General features: G+C 47.6%; 1 protein-coding gene across 1 annotated transcript in view; it reads left to right on the top strand.

The window, feature by feature from the left end:
- The first annotated feature begins 4,496 nt into the window (after nt 1–4,496).
- Nucleotides 4,497–17,145, top strand: part of BARX2 (BARX homeobox 2) — a 75,370-nt gene continuing 62,721 nt past the window's right edge. Inside the window, exon 1 of the mRNA XM_037134137.2 lies at nt 4,497–4,999. Coding sequence (XP_036990032.2) covers nt 4,813–4,999 — 187 coding nt within the window. The 5' untranslated portion in view covers nt 4,497–4,812. The remainder of the gene's footprint in view (nt 5,000–17,145) is intronic.

Genomic DNA, 17,145 nt, shown 5'->3' with positions numbered 1-17,145 from the left:
CTGACCAAGATAGAAGAGATTAAGCTTTCTTTTCCTAGCTGTATCTTTGGGATAACCGAGGCACACTGTTGGGAAAAACAGGGTTGCTTGATGTTAAAGCAGCGCAAGGAAAAAGTAAATAATCAGCAAAAGAAACATGTTCATCTGTATACCACTCTTTAAAAATGTTGGAAACCTTTGGAGGACTTACTGCATTTTCACTCTTCGTTTTCATAAATGTTTGGTGCTCTGTGTAGCCAGCCATTGCTTTTCTTTCCAGTTTAAACTTTCTTCCAGAAAGGTGTGGAAAAGGAGAGAAGGGCTTGGTCAAGCCTTTCCAAGCCCATTTGTCAAGCCATCTGCATTTGTGCCCTTTCTTTAAAAAGATGCTTTACAATGTAGGAGAGCAGTTTTTGTAAATTAATAGCATCATTAAAAATAAGCTGGCCTCCTCTTGCACCTCCCTCAACTTAAGGCTGCCGTGCCGGGCTGTGCAGACAGCAGTTTTGCCATGGCCCTGGGCCCCGGGGGAATATTAACTTACAAGGCTTCCCCTATTTTGCTTTTACATGTCTGAAACTATTTCAAAACTTAGCGACTGAAATACAAGTTATTAAGTACACTTCACTAGAATGTGGAAAGTGCTTTTGTTCCTCCCTCCCCCGTTTTGGAGAAAAGTTGGTTGGGAATGAATTGGTGTGTTTTCAAGCTATGTCCTGGATGCTTCTGATTATCTACAGGGACAAATAGCCCAAGGTTATAAAAGGACAGTTAAATTAAAAATCAGGTTGAGTTCTTCTAGGGTGAGATCCTGGGCGCAATTTAAATGCCACTCTCTGAGTTTGAAAAGGCATTTTGTTTTATCACGTTGCATGCCCTAGTTGCGTGGGGTTGCTCAGCGGGAGCCTAACAGGGAAACCCGGTCCTTTGGTTTCCAGCTGCCGGAGCCTCCTGGCTTTGCAAAGGTGCCCTTACCCCCTTTTCTCTCTCTCTCTGGGCTCTCTCTCCAGAAGTCAGGTGCCAGACTGGGGCCGGGGGCCTGACCTCCTGAAGCCTTCTGGACAGTGTGAATTTTTACCGCTTTAATCGCCTTCCCTGCCTGGCTAAGCAGCTGGGCGCAAGCGGAACCATTTCTGTCCGTGCAGGAACCTCTCCCTGACACAGGGACAGACGCGGCCTGGGTACAGGCACAGGAGTCTGGGAAGTGTTTATGGGTCTCCGGCAGCTGCAAAGGTTTGAGTCTCTTTGGCAGATGTTTGCTGTTTCAGCCACTTCATTAATGCTGGAAACTAAACCCCTGACTCTTCCTGACCAAAGCCCCCAGTCGTGATTGACAGCTGGGGCGGGCTTCCTCCCACAGAAGCCCTGCACGGTCTGTGGGCAGGAGAGGGGAGTGAAGAGAGGGATGCGAGCAAAATGCAGACCGTGTTAGACGATGTTGCTAAAAAAAACAAAAACCAAAAAAAAAAAAACCCTCCAAATATCAAGGAAGGCGACCAGAGACTCATTCAAGGAGAAAGACAAATTAAGTACAACTAGTTAAGATTTGAAGTCCCATGGTGTGCTTGGGTCTTTATATTAAATAATTATCCCAGGTTTCATGCATTTCTTCATCCCTGACAGATTCCCTGACAACCTTCTTTGTGCCAGGTGAACGCTGCGCGGTCAATTATTCACCGATGCCCCATGAATAATAAATAAGACGCACGCAACTGGCCCGCACCAGGTCGTTGTCCCCTGGGTGAAACAAACGTGCGAAAGACAACGAGACCGTACAGGGGCCACGAAGACGGGTAGGAATCGCAGCCCTGCGCAGTGGGGACACGTCTCACAAGACCAGACGACGTTTGAGATTGGTCTTGAACTAGTTTTTCAGGCCCAGAAGGAGGGAGGGGCTGAGGTGCGGAGGACATTCCCACAAAGGGAGCCTCTTGTGTAAAGGCATAGGTTATGAAAGGCCAGCGTTGTGAAGCAGGCATCATGGTTCCCATTTACGAATGAAAACACCGAGGCTCAGCTTTGGTTATAAACGACAGACAGCTCGAGGCTCCAGACTGCAAGATCTGGAATCTCTCCCCCCGTTCCACCTGGGGACTTACGCCCTCAGACGCCCTCTGAGCTATGTTGCCTCTGCAGCAGAAAATAGAAAAGATGGAAAATACAAGGATTAGTTGAAACCCAAGGGTTTATTTCTTTAGCTATTTAAAACTGCAGATTTCAAATGAAAGGAGCAGCGTGCAGGAAAATCTGGACGAATTTTGTGCTCGTGGTCGCGTGGAAGCGGGGCGGAGGGAGACGGCTGGAGATGCCCGCGGGGCAGAGCGCCCTGAGCGCCCGCGCTGTCCGCTCCTGTGAGCTGCCTGCAGCCTTCGGTGCGCCGAGACGCGCGGGCGCAGGAGCGCAGCTCCAGATGGGGGTTTGAGGAGAAGGAAGTTGGAGAGGAAGAGGAGAAGAAGTAAGGAAAGGAAGAGAGGGAAATAAAGGAGGGGTAGAAGATGGGGAGGAGAAGCGAGGACAGAAGAGAGAAGAGTTGGATGGAGGAGAGGAAGGCGAAGGTGCTGCGAACAATGGGAGAAAGGGAGAGATTGGAGAACTGCTTGGAATGGAGTTCGCGGCTGTGAAAGGAATGGGGAGGGCCCAAGAGGGTAAAAGAGTCTGGAGAAGGAGGAAGGAGGGTGAGGCAAAGAAGGGCACTGCGAAGACCGGCCCGGGCGCCAGAGCGCGCGCATTCCGGGAGCGCACTGTGGGGCCTGACAACAGAGTCCAAACGCACAACGCTCAGTCCCCGGGTCGCCATATGGAACGAAAAATCTCCCCTCAGTCCGCGCTGCCCGTGGGGTCGCCCCCCCCCCGGCACGTCGCGATCAAATTCCGCCAGACACTCATTTCCCTGCGGCCGCTGACAGCTCCGTACTTCCCAAGGGCAATTATCCTTTTCCACCCTAGATTGTCCCTGGCGCGAACGCCGCGCCCTTGGGACCTCTCGGGTCCCTGCTCCCCCTGCACCCAAAAGAACCCCTCAGTCTTGGCGCCAGACGGCGAGGCCGGGCTGATCGGTGGGTGAGCATCCTCTGCGCGTAGGGGATGGCGGGCTCGCCACGGGGATGGCCGCTGGAGCCGGAGGCGCGTCCAGGCCCGCGGTGGTGACCGCTGGGCCTTGCTGCGGGAAGCGCGCCGCCGTCGCCACCCCTGGCCACTGTGCTGGCGGGCCCTGGAGACTCCCTTGCCTGGATTAGGAGAATAAAGGGAGGTTGTAAATGGGAAAAGGAGGGGATGGAGGGGCACATTCAGACTGCTTCGGGAATGAAGTTCCTCAAAGGAGCCTTGTATGTTGCTCGGCTCCGAATCGTTTTATTACGATCTGTTTGCTCCTTGCTTAATGATTAATTCTCCATCTGTGTCCCTTCCCTCGGAGTCGAACCGCGAATCCCTGCTCCAGGGTTGATAAACTTCCCCCGGGCAAACAGTTCCTGGGAGAGCCCTACGAGACTGGGGCGGATTCCAGGGTTCAGTGAAGAAATGGCACCAGCTCCAAACTCAGTCTCTCAGAAGGCTATCCGCATCTGAACCCAGCGCCCCGGGGAGGTTTCCGTGGACCACTGGCGTGGCGGCTGGGAGGGGGACCCCTCGCCCAATGACTACGACTGAAAACAAAAGTTTCTACAGATATGGTTTGCGTGGTCAAGCAGGAGGAAGAAGAGCAGCCGCTAAATATGCATGTGCCTTTGCGGCTCCCCGAGCCCTGCGAGTGGGGAGGGATGGGGAACCAAAATCGCCTAGCCCGGAGTGTCCGGTTCTCCGAGATGCCTGCCGCGAACGCTCCGCCGGAGAAGCGTACGCCGCGGCTCTGGGATCGCGCTACGCTGGTCCTTTCGGGGACTGAAGAAGTTTATAAACAGAATTTAAAAATAAAAAGGAACACGCGCTTTTGTTGGTTACTCTGCTACACTTCCAGTTTATTACTTGGATACCGGACAGGGCGAGGGTCGTCTCTGATGTGGGATCTCCACGGGCCAGTCAAGTTTGCTTTTGGTGGAAACGCCGTGAGCTCTGCGCACACGGGCAGCGAGCGTAGAGGACGGTAGGGGCAGGCGCAGTCCTGGGGAGAGGGCCGGCAGGGGTCCGCAGGGAGGGAGAGAGGCACACTGGTGTCCGGGGGCGCCGCCTCAGTGGCCAAAGCCCCCGTGAGGTTCCGCGGGGACTCGACTTCTTTCTAGTAAGACGTAATCGCGCCGGTGCGCTGGGTTGCCGGCAGCGGGATCGAGGCCAGGAGGCTGGCAAGACGCACTCGAAGGAGGTGCGCGGGGACCGGCGTAGGGCAGCGGCCAGCGTAGGCCAGGCCTGCGGGCGGGGCGGGGCGCGCTCCCGGTACTGCGCGCACACTGGAGCGCGCGCACACTGTACACGCACGCACACGCACACACCTGGAGCTCTCTCCAGGAGGGGGGCGGGGAGGAGAGCCCAAGCCAGTGTCTTAAAATAGAGAGGCAGGCATAGGAGCGTGAGACGCCAACAGGCGGGAGGAAGCAAGGAGAGCGGCGGGCGCGCGGCGCGCAAGCTCCCGCCCGGGTGGCACAAGCTGGCTGGTCGCCTACGCCCCTCTGAGTGAAGTGACTCCGCACCCGGCCCTGCAGGAAGCGCGCTCTGATTGACAGTTGCCGTGTCCCAAAAAGGCGCGGCGAAGATGCTGATCTGCGGGTGGGTCTAGACCCGCGGCCGGCGCGCTGGGTGCCAGCTCCCCTTCGCGCCCATCTAGGGTTCCGTCGCCTCCTGGCTGCCGAGGCGCGGGGCAGAGACCCCACCGGCGAGCCTGCTTCGCGGCCCCTGCTCACGATGCACTGCCACGCGGAGCTGAGGCTGAGCTCGCCCGGCCAACTGAAAGCAGCCAGGCGGCGCTACAAGACTTTCATGATCGACGAGATCCTCTCCAAGGAGACCTGCGACTACTTTGAAAAACTTTCCCTCTATTCCGTGTGCCCGTCGCTGGTCGTACGACCCAAGCCTCTGCATTCCTGTACCGGTAAGACGCCCCGCTAGGGGGGTTGGTGGGGTGCGGTAACCCTCAGGCGGGTGTCGGGCGCTTTACCGCCCCTGTCCTCCTGCCGAGGGCGAGCGGAAAGGCCCCGGGGAGTCCTCTTCCGTGCCCCCGCAGAAGACTAAACTGGTCAGCGGCGGGCACTGCAAAGGCGACTGCAGCCTGGGCAAGGCTTGCCCAGGTGTCGGTCACTAGGTTGGAAATGAAGGGATGGCAACCGCGCCTCCGAAGCGGGCCGCGCGAGCCGGGAGGACTCTTCCTTCCTTTCAGCGCCGCCGCGGTTCTCAGAAAGTTCCAACTCTTGACCTGGTTCAGAGCCTAAATCATTGTTTCAGGAAGTGGTGTCGCTTCTCATCTGGAGCAAACTCCAGCCTCCTGCCTTTCTTGGGAATTTTACAAGTTAATCGGTAACCGGAGGCTCTCAAAATCATGTGTCCGCTGAACTTGACTCAGAAGGACCTCCTTTGGGGGAAGTAGTTCTGGAATTCGCCCCACTGTGGTGCAAACCCAGGAGTGGGTTTTAAGTGCCCGCTAAACTGAGCTAAGAAAATAACGATAACAATAAAAACATCCTCAGATCCGGGGTCCTTTCTCTGCAACAGAGGAGAGCAATAGTGAGGGTAAAAAGCACTTCGTAAGTACACTAAAAACGGTGTAGCTTTATGTAAAAACGAATCCAAAAGTAGCTTTGATAAACTGGGAATGCATTAAGAAAGGATTTAGACTATTTAAACACAGGTGTGACAAAACAAAACAGCCAAGTTTTGTTGAAGCAATTTTTTTTTATCAGAAAAGTTACTGACTGTGCTTTCAACTCAAGGTGAAAATACGGTATTTCTAAACCAAAGGAAACTTTGAGGTTATGTCTGTTGCATGGGTGGCATGAAATTAATTTAATCATATCTACATTGAAAAAGTCAAGCGAAGAGCTAGCAGCGTTTTTGAAAAACACTGTCGGAATGTTCAGGCCAAGAGCGGCTAGCTAGCGCACAGGCTTGGAATTCTTCCTGTTCTGTTGGTTCCTTGGAGGGTCCCTGTTGGACAGCCAGTGGGTGCGTGAACACGTACCGTCCTATTAAAACCCAGCCGTTCCTGCATGCATTCGGCTGTAAAGTGATCGTCATGTTCCCTTGCACCTTTGTGAAATAAATTTTGTCTGTGAGGCAGAACTAGGCCCAATAGTCCTCAACAAGACTTGTAGTGCTGACTTTTAAAAAGCAAGAAATATGCAAAGGAAGAAACACAAAAGAAACTTTAGGAACAAAGGAGATATCCTTGACATTGGTGTTTTTTACCTGCTGTGTGCAGACGCCTGGACAAACAGTCTACACAGATATTGGGCAGGGGAGGGAGGCTGAATCTTGTTTTGAACACGAATAATCATTTGCTACAATAACTCCAATCCTTTGGAGGCAACAGAGAGGATCTGTTTTAACCACAAATCTCAATGCAGCCTGCTCAGACTGTGTACTTGGAGTTTCTAGTACAAAGCAGAGCAACTTCTAAACACCCAGGTAGAGAGCACAGTGCCAGCAATTTTTTTTTAGTGACTTTTTGCTGTGCATTGATTTGAAGGCTGCTTTTCCTGTCTTTTAGCAGTCAGGGAATTGGGTCATAGAAGAAAACATGCCAGAAAACGATTCATAAATAGCCTCTGAAAACAGTGATTCCATCATCAGCCCCCATCATCAGTGGGGGCCAAGTTCTGTGTTTTATTGAACCTTGTTTGGGAAATAAATCAGAGGAAGATAGAATGATTCATATAATGCTTTCTCAGAGTTAACAGTGAACTGAACGTATATCATGTATAAAAGTGTTGCTCAGTTTTGTGCGTTTGGTGTTCATTGACGGTTTGGGGAGAGGGTGTTGCTGGCGGTGGTTTTCTTGCCCCATTGTTGAGCACTGGCTTTCTTCACATTGTTTTTTGAATATGTGTTGTTTGATTTTGCTCTAGTTAAGACTTAAAAGACAGAAATTGGGATTTACCAGTGGAATTAAACCCATAAAAACTGGCTACAATAGTTCACACTTTCAGATTCAAAGCTTTCAGTAGGTTTACAATTACAGTTAAAGCCTTACATGTATTAGATCATGGGAATCCCATTAGTGACTTTGCTAAGGTTTTGCAAAGACCCTACTAACCCTACTTTCAAAGCGTTTTTGGTGCTTTTAACAGTTATGTTCAGGGTCAAAATCTTAGATGGGATGAATTTAATCTTTTTTTAACAATTAATTTTTTAAAAAAACAGCAATATGTTCCTGTCATCCTTCATCCGTAATGAAACTATGATTTTTCCCCTGTATACAGATAACTGGAACCAAATATAGAAAAAGTTCAAATCAAGTGAAAGGCACAAATCGAAATTAAAGTTACTAAATTTTCTCATCCTTTGGTTTGCTGTCTTAAGATTTAAACAATGAACAGAAGGGAACTTTGTCATGTAAAAGAATGAAAGCCAAGATAAAAAAAGTTACCACCCTGCACAATAAATGCATAAAATTGGGGTGGAAAGAAAGGGATAGCATTTAAGAAGCTTCCACACCGTTGAACAGTCCGTGTTGTTTCGATTTAGTAGCTGAAGTGTCAGTTTGTGCTTCTGAGCCTCCCCAGCAGGAGAGCATGGATTCAGGTAAACTGGAAAGTGGAAGCACTTCACATCAGGAAGATCATCATCTGACAGTAATTTATTATCAGACACTCTAACCTGAATGAAATACTCATCTTTAAAAAAAAAGTATTCTTTATTTTAACAGACCCTTTCTTAGTATAAATGTGGTAATTTTAGTCTTAGAAAGCTGTGTCTAAGTCACAGTAATCTCCTAAATCACATTATAATCCTTGAGAAAGGGAATCCTTTCCTTTTAAGCCAAAGGAACGTTTATCATTAAATTTAAAATAAAATTAAAAAAAAAAACTAGGCACAAAAGGAGCCTCCATTTGAACCCAGGTTTGTTATTCAGATCATTATTGAGATGTGGAATATATTTAGAATTAATTTAGTATATAACCTGTTGGTCTTTCTGAAAAATTTGATTACAATAATCCTCATTTGCAATGGAGACATATTGCTATTTAGAAATCAGTACCAATCACTGAAACGTTAGAACATTGGCAGGGACTGAAGACCAAGGGTGAGGCGCAGTTTACTGTCGTAAACGCTACCTAACTCCAGGGAGCATTGCTGATTTTTCTGGTTGTGATTTACATTTCTTCATGGAAGGGTCCCCTGAAGAAACCTGCTTCCCAGGACGGAATGGGTGCAGGGGCAGCGGCTCAGTGGCTTTGGAAGGATTTCTCCTTCAGTTTGGTTTTTAGACACAGGCAGCCTTTCTAAATTTGAGAAGTGCTGGAAAAAATGAGTAACTTGCTTCACAAAAACAATCACGTGACCTTTTGCCCTAAGAGTTTTTGTACAAGGATATTGAGAAAGCAACCCACTGTGCTAATTACTTATAGTGTATTATAATTACTTATATTATAACCTGGAATTACCCTAGACTGGCACATGCACATTTGCGGGAGGTGAATGTAGATATTTGGATATTTTACAACCCATGACTAGGACATGACTTTTAATTATTCAATTAAAACCATAGTCTAACTCCTTTCCCCTCCGCGGCAGAACGGTTCTGCTGGATCTCTCTGCGACCTACATTGGCCAGGCTTGTCAGACAGCTGACTGGGTTATGGAACTGCAACAGATCACAGGCCAGTCTCTGCAAGTAGAAGATACTTTGTTGCAAAGCACTAGGGTCAAACCAGTGCTCAAACATCTTTTCAGTCCATGCTATATACACTTCTGTCCTTGTTAGGGTGCTCAGAAGTCAGGAAGACTTTTCCAGCTTGGTTACACACCCAGGGTAAATTTGGGCAGTCACACCCAAGGGACAGTCAGCCAGCCAATTAAAAGGGGGCATTTCGGGAAGGGTGTTTATCTTAGGAGGCGGCATTGAGAACATTTTATCCTTTGGTGGGTCCAAGAGAAACAAGTTGTTTGGGGTGGTGTCCTTGGGTTCATTTTTTATCACAAAGATTGGGTGTCATCGCAGTGAAAGATGAAATGAGGTGCAGACGTGTATAATGACATCTTTGGGAGGTAGGGAGCCGGCCAGGGCTTCATGGACTTGGCTCCAGTGGTTCCCCAACTCGGCTCTGTCTTTTAGTCAGAAACCAAACCCGTAGGAGCTTGGGAACTGGAAGCTGGGCACCGGAATGTTAATGGAGAAATGTAAACTGGGGTTGGGGAAACCGATCATTATGAACAAGCATTTGCATTTCTGCCAGAGGCAAATAGGCTTTTATTAGCAATGACTCATAACTGCTTCTCCTCTTCCCATTGTCAGGGTAAATAAATCAAGAGCTACACAGGATACAGGACTCATCCAGGGTCAGACTGTGTTTGGGGCAGCATTCTTTTGCGATCCTCAACTGTGGTTTCATTATTCCTTAGATTTTATAACTCCTTTGTTGAGTAGAGATGCTGAGGGGGTCTGTAAGGAGGCCGTTTCAACTAGTGAGTATTCGGGACCAGTTTCTTCTTGGCTTCTGATTTTTCTAATTAGCAAATAGGAAAATGATTAGAAATTTAGTTTACAAGTTAAAATACCTCTCCAAATTCCTATAATCTTCAGTTTCATTGAGTTCAATAATTCATTTCAGAAAGATTTGTACTTGCTTGGTGATGGCACTGTTATGAGTCATTATTTTCGAGTGTATTTTAAACCTTGAAGGACAGTGAGGATACTTAGGAAAGTTCTCAGAACTACCTAACCCTCCAAGCCCCTCCTAGCTGATCTCTCTCCAGCATATGACTGGCAGATTGGAACTGCGATAGGGGAACCTTCAGACTGTTTTCTAATGTTGCTCACTGTATGGAATTTTCTCTTTGAACTCCACCTAAAAAGTGTTATCACCAGCAAAATTGTCGTATTAACTTCGTTAAATGCAACCCAAATGAAATCGTATACATAGTAACTCTTTTGTGAAACCAGTTTCCTACAGATATGCTAGTTAGTGTAGTTTTCAGTCGTATCCCCGGATTGAAAACAGAATTGGCGATACGCGCTTGGGCCATATAAAGTTGCTACTTTAACATAGCTCAGGAATTTAAATGAAAAGATCGTTAGGTTTGATATATCCCAGGAATCTGTGTGAAAAGCAGAAAGGATTGTAAAAAGCTGTTTAGATTGTAAAGAGAGATTAAGGCAAAACAAAACCTAAGAGAAATAGGGAAAAAGAAAAACTGATTTAAAAAAAAAACTGTTGAAGCTACTCGATTCAGCCTTGCATGGGGTCCTTCAGAATGGCTGTAGGGGCAGGACAGAGGTGGCTTCTGAAATTCTCTGTCTGGGTAAGTGACTAAAGTTGATTCCACTCAGACACATACAGCACTGAGCATTTGCTGTAGAGGACTGAATTAGTGTGAACCCAGGAGCAATTTGGGGTGTTATTTGCACTGTTTTGAGGTCAGGGGGGCAGAGGGACAGAGATGAAAGCCAGGCTCCCTCATTTGTATTAAGCCTGTGAATGTCCGCGGGTGTGGTGCGCTTGATTCCCCTTGCCCGCCACTTGTCCTGCCCGAGTGCAATTAATTCAGGGCCTGCAGCTCAGTCCGCTGATGAACCCTTCACTGGAATAGGATGAGAGGGCTGCAAGGATTTGGATGAGATGTGTAGACTGGAGCCCTCCCTCAACACTCTCTTTTGGGGATGATGGTGTTCTATACCGGTGCCCCATGGGGTTGGTGTTTTTAGTGTGGGGAGACAGACCCCACACTCACGGCTGGGGCAGCCTTCTTCTAAGGGAGAACTCCTCAGCACCGCCACACGGCACTCTGCTGCAGTGGCCCGCTTCCCTCAGAAGCAGTGTGACAGAGAGGAAAGGAAGAGAAGGACTGAGGATACTCGGGTGGCGGAGCCCCTCTGTCCTGCCTGGCTGTTGTCTGCCTGTTTCGGCTGATCATGAGGTTGGAACGGTTCTTTCTTCCTCCACAGCCTGGGTGACAACTTTAGAATCGGCATTAGAATTTATCATTGGTAGGGTTTCCATGAGGGCCTTGTACAAAGTTGTTGGCATTAGCTAACTAAATACTCTGTTTAAAAAATTTTTTTAAGCCAGAAAAACCCTTGCAAACCCTCAGGATTTAATTTTTTTTATTGCAGCCTAATAACAGTAGAGAAAGAAATGTCTTGTTAAAATTAATGCTCTAAATAAAAACACAGTTAATTTTCCATTGCAGCATCTAATTACTCATCGTCACCAGGGCATTTTTATTTGGCAGTTTAACTTCTTGAAAGTGGAAACTTGGCACCCATTTCAGGAACAAAGCAGGGCACCTAGATAGATATCAGAAGATGGTCTAATTATATTTGGGCTAGAGTTGACTCTTACACATGATTGCTCCGGAGAAGACAGGCAGGGAGAGGGCCTCTTTCTTTAGACACTAAGGAAAATCTCTGCTCGCCTTAGTGCCAGCTGAAATTGAACACGGGGGAGAGATCATTCTGAACATTAGGCGATGGGCAAGCACATCTGAAAAGGGACCCTGCCAGTCACCGACTGCAGCTGATGTCAGGACTAACTTGATAGGCTCGGACGACAACTACGTCTGCTTCCTGATTTCACTGGCAGAGTCCAGGGGATGAGAGCACACGGCCTTTCTCTGAGGAAAGGTCAAGTTGTAACTGATGAGGAGCCAATCTGAGAGGATCTCAACACCAAACTAAGAATGTTAAGGGTGCAGGCAGAGAGGCTGACGTGATTCCTTTTTATTGCATGTCTCTGGCTTACCAACCTGTCCTCAGGAACATGTTCTTCTGGGTATTGGGGGCAGATGAGTATTTTCACAGGGTGCATTCATTGAATAGGATTGGCTGCCACCTTGGTGATATCGGTGCACTTTTGGGGCATTACTACGGAAAAACTTATGTATGTGATAAGTGATACAGTGATTGTCCTTTGGCTTTTCTTGTCCAAGGATCACGGATGGCATGTGGGGACGTGGGCTGGTCTTGGGTCCCAAGGACTCTTGTGCAGTCATGGCTGTTTTCCCCTCTTCTGAACACCTGGCAGGGCTCTAAAACTGACTGACGTGTCAGCCTCCACAGCCCATGCCCCTCTTCCCAGAGTTTTTTTCACTCTTTTTTAAAAGGTTCTTATTTATTTATTTTTAGAGAGAGGGGAAGGAGAAAGAGTGGGAGAGAAACATCAATGCGTGCTTGCCTCTTGTGCCTCCCCCAGTGGGGAACTGGCCTGCAACCCAGGCATGTGCCCTGACTGAGAATCGAACCTGCGAGCCTCTGGTTTGCAGGCCCGCGCTCAAACCACTGAGCTACACCAGCCAGGGCTCTTTTTACCTTTTTAACGTAATCGATTCAGGCTCACATCATAGCAGGTCACAGCCACTTGGGGATGGAAGGAAATGTGACTTTGATGTTTGGTTTAAGCAATGTCTAGGGGACTTGACCCCATATTTTCCTAATGGTAGCTTACACACAGCCAAGTGCTGACGTTATGCCTCTGCGTCAGGAGAGTTGCTGAAACAGCTCTTCCTGAGACCTTATTCCAAAGGGAGCCACAGATTTGGGAGAAAGGCCAAAAATACTTGGCATCCTGCACCTATTCCTATTCGAAACACTAATAGAAATCGTGACCTCTTTTGAGTGTCTGACGTGTAATAGACACTGAACTAAGTGCTTTATGATCAGCTTCCAATCGCCCCTAAGAGAGATATTACTGTCTCCACTTTACTAACAGGAGGCTGAGACGTTAAGCAACATTCTCAAAGTCAGAGTATAGAGACATCTCTTAGAAATTAGAAAAAAAGGCAGGGAGAAAAGTGGGCAATTCATAGAAATGAAGGTCTAGATGGCCCGTGAATGCGAAAAGATGCTCTGCCTCACTGGCCATCGGAAAACACATGGAAGACAACATATCACTTCATACCCGTTAGGCAAACAAGAAAGAATCTGACTGTGTGGGTTAATGACAAGGACGCGGAGCGGTAGTCATTCTCCTACGCTGCCGGCGGGGGCGCTATTTGGTGCAGTAACTTTGGAGAGGGGTGTGGAAGCACCCAGGAAAACCGCAGATACACACGTGTGCTTGGCACTTCCTCTTCTGCGTGTGTGCCTAGAGAAACCACCACACGTGTGCCGAGGACACGTATACAAGAGCACTCATTTCTACATTGTTCGTGATATAAAAAATCTAAAACAATCCAACTGCTTTTTAGAAGGAAAAAGGGTAAATCGTATGTGCTCTAGTTTGTATGCAGTGATGAAAATGAATGGATCAGATCTACATGTGTTCATATGGATAAATTTTAGGAATACATTGCTGAGGGAAAAAACAAGTTGTGGATTGACACAGTCTAACCTGTTTACACAGTGCTTGAAAATGTGCAAGCTAATACCACATACTGCTTAGGGAGGTAAGGGCATGGGATTAGAGCAGGCCACCTGCAGGTTTGTGCTTTCCCGTGTGTGTATTTATTAAGGAAAAGGCCGAATGTAGAGGTGGCCCAGCATTAAGATTTGACTGAGCTCGGTCATGGGTACACAGATGTCCATTAAGTTATCCTTTGTACTTTTCTGTATGTTTGAAATTTTCTATAGTATAAACATTGAAAAATGATAGTATGGGAGGCCCCCATATGCATAAAACCCTTGATCTTGTGGAGCTTTTGATGGCTTTCTTAATAGCTTTTCTATCCCGAAACAGAAGCTTTTCAGTCGCACAGAGGGGAAATTAAAAAAAAAAGTCAGACGCATGTACAGCTCACACTGAAACAGCCGCTGCGGCCCCCGCAGTTGGTGCTGGGATCTTCCTTACCTGCTTTGGCTGGCTGGGGACATTGTTTATCACCAGGATAGCCGGGCGTCCCCTGGAGTGCTTCGGCATATGAACAAATGGTTTCTGGGCTGGGCCCTAGGGCTGGAAGTGTGTGTTTGTTTTTTCCAACTACACATTAATAATCATACGAGCAACAGTCGTTGGGTCCCCCACCCCCCACTCCTTAATAGTGTTTAAAACCCCAATAAATTGCCTTTTGTTGCATCGTGCATCTGTAACTATTTGCTGGTATGATATGTCACTCTTGGGTTTTGAGAATGATCCATTGTTATTGACAACTTAACTTTAAAAAGTTGTCTAGGGACAGCTGTGAACACCACTGACCTGAAGATATTACAATGTAGTTTCTTAACAGGGAACAATGATGTCGATGTGCGTTTATAAACTGGCTGAGTCTCTTTATATTCTGTAACCATGACAGGATTTTAAAACTACGTTTGATGTGTGGTATCAGGGACTGTTAGGGAGGGATGGGAACTGTCACCATGGTAACCGCACAGAGAGCTGTCTGTTTGGGATAATAAATGGTCGTCCTGTGGTTTGCAGAAGTTAACTAAGACCACATACAGTGACAACTGGGGTGGCAGATGCTTTGTTCAGCCCATCTTAACAGCCCAGCCATTTATCTCTTCTCTGCAAAATACATAGTACCCACTTAGAAATATTACCTGAAGACATTCTGACAAAAATGCAGCCTTTTAAGAGCTCTGCCTTCCTGTGTTTCTTCAGAGGAAAAATACTCCTTAGCGTGGATGAAACAGTTTGTACGGGTCAAGAGCTCGCCAGAGGGTTTCCCCTCTCCCGAGCACCCCCCTCTGCGGACGCACACACAGAGCAGAGGAGAAAGTGCTGCATCAAAGCACTTTCGGCCCTCGCCAGACCTTTTATAGCCAGGGCCGCTGTACCCTGACCCTTGGCAGGGCGCACCACAGTCAGCAGGAATTACTGACCACATCCAGAGGATTGCGGCCAAATTGGACACGACTGAAAGGAAGGTGGATCTATCGGATTTGTTGCCAGTGGACAGACTTTCCTGGGTGGCAGGAGCTAGTCCTCTGAGCACGCAGTGCACGGCGGCTGGGCCGCGTCCAGTGGGCAGAACTGCCCGTGCCGTCCGCCTCCTGCGTCCCTTCAGGGGAATCTTACTCCTCGAACAGCGAGGGAGCTAGCTGGACCTGGGGCTGTGGGCCAGGCGGTGGCACCCAGAGAGACGTCCCGGAGAGCCGCCTTGCGGCTTCGGAAGGGAGAGAAAACACAGGAGGCCTGCTCCTGCGACCCGGGAAAGTCTGTTCTTCCCTGCAGACCGGCAGACCCGCCTGGGAGCGTCTCTGAACTACTTGGGAAAAGACAAGGGAGATTTAGGGTGTTTGGGGTAGCTTTTAGCAAGTTTCACTGAGAGAGAGAGGAATACATTTTAACAAGGTTCCAATCCGAGTCCTTTTTTTTTTTTCATGAGTGAAAATGTTACTGAAATTGTTGATGAATCACCCTGGAGGAGATTCTTTGGAGGCTGTTGTCACTTTTGCAGTCCCTGGATATCACGGTAACCCATTCACGCTCTTAGTGTGTCAGACAGCTGTGTATTTTGGAAGTGTGTTTTCAATCAGTTTAGAGCAGAGAGTAGAGACACATCCTATTGGCAGTTGGAACAATGAGCTCCATGAAGAGTCTGCTTCAGTTTTTAGGGAACTCAAACATAGAAATGACAGCAACTGTGGACGGTGGTGGTGTGTGCCTGGCACCAGTGCTTGCCTACCTGAAGGCATTCAGCTGAAATCCAGGCTCTAAATGAAATGGAGCTGCCACTGATATTCCGGTGAGCAAATTGAAACTCAAGATATTAAGGACTAGCGAGCAGGCCACAGGAGTAAGTGGCCCAGCTGACACTGGAACTCAGGTCTGTCTCAGTGTGAAGTTCCATGCAGCCTGGAATCTATTATTCGACATTATGTAAACCAGCATTCATGTCTGTCCCTTCCCACAGAGTCCCCCTGCTGTATAAAAATCAAGGTCCACAGGAATTTATTGGAACCGATGAACCGCTTTATACATTTTAAAAATCATTTCATGTACGCCGGTGAGTCTCTCATTCCCCGAGATGACGGGACTTTCTGAGTGATTCCACAAGAATTCTAAGAAGCAGCGCAGCCTTGAGAAAGTGTGGTCGGGGGGAGATTATAGGCTTGAAGCTGTCCCGTGGAGGGACAGGGTCCTTAACTGTCTGACATTCCCAAGGGTCCTTAAGTCATAGGGCTTCCAGGGACTGTGGTTCTCTGCAGAAAGCCTTTCCAGGGTAGATGAAGGTGGAATTCCCTTTCATTTATTATTGTGAACCAGAGAGAAAAGGCTTAATAACTAAATGCCAGACAAATGCCTTTAAAATATATATAATTAAAAATATTTTATTTATTTACTTTTAGAGAGAGGGGAAGGGAGGGAGAGAGGGAGGGAGAGAAACATCAATGTGTGGTTGTCTTTCACATGCATCCTACTGGAGACCTGGCCTGCAACCCAGGCATGTGTCCTGACTAGGAACCGAACCCATGACCCTTTGGTTCTCAGGCCGGTGCTTAATCCACTGAGCCGCACCAACCAGGGCCTGACAAATGCCTTGATAATTAAGATTTGGAATATTTGTAATGAAACATTGTTCAGTTCAATAGGAAAAAAAAGTCTGGCCAAGTGGTTTGGTATCACTTAAACAAAAGAATAAGAGTCATTTTTCATATCATACGTGGTTGTACTGGGGTGCTTCTGGGAAACTGTATTTTTCAAAAGTTTTCTCTATGGCTATAATGAAAAGTCAAGTTTGGTAACCCCTATAGTGTAGATAACAGTTCAAAGATGAGGCTGATATAATTTATACCCCATGACTGAAATGTATGAAGCCATTTAGTGGATGGATTTTTGAGTCAGATGGTCCTGGGTTTGTTTGCATGTATTGTCTGTGTGACCTTAGGCAAGTCATTCAATCTCTCTGACATGCAATTTCCTCATCTGGAAAAGGAAGATAATAATAACTACCTAATAGGGTTAGTCATGTAGGTTAAATGAGATAATGTATGTAAAGCTTTTAGTGTAGTTCCTGGCACATACGTGCTCAGTAATTGATGGTTTCTATTAAAAACAATTACCTTATAACAATAGCCTCCTCTCGGTTGACTGCAGCACAGCAGGGAGAGATCAGTGTAATGGTGAAGTAAACTCGAGAAAAACTAAATACCCTGAAGAAGTCCCCACTTCACTCGGGAGCCTTCTTGTGGGTTGCGTCATTGCA

This window comes from Artibeus jamaicensis, unplaced genomic scaffold, assembly GCF_021234435.1.
Source record: "Artibeus jamaicensis isolate MK-2021 breed Jamaican fruit bat unplaced genomic scaffold, CSHL_Jam_final scaffold_660, whole genome shotgun sequence".
NCBI lineage: Eukaryota > Metazoa > Chordata > Mammalia > Chiroptera > Phyllostomidae > Artibeus > Artibeus jamaicensis.
This window is presented reverse-complemented; position numbering and strand designations above follow the sequence as displayed.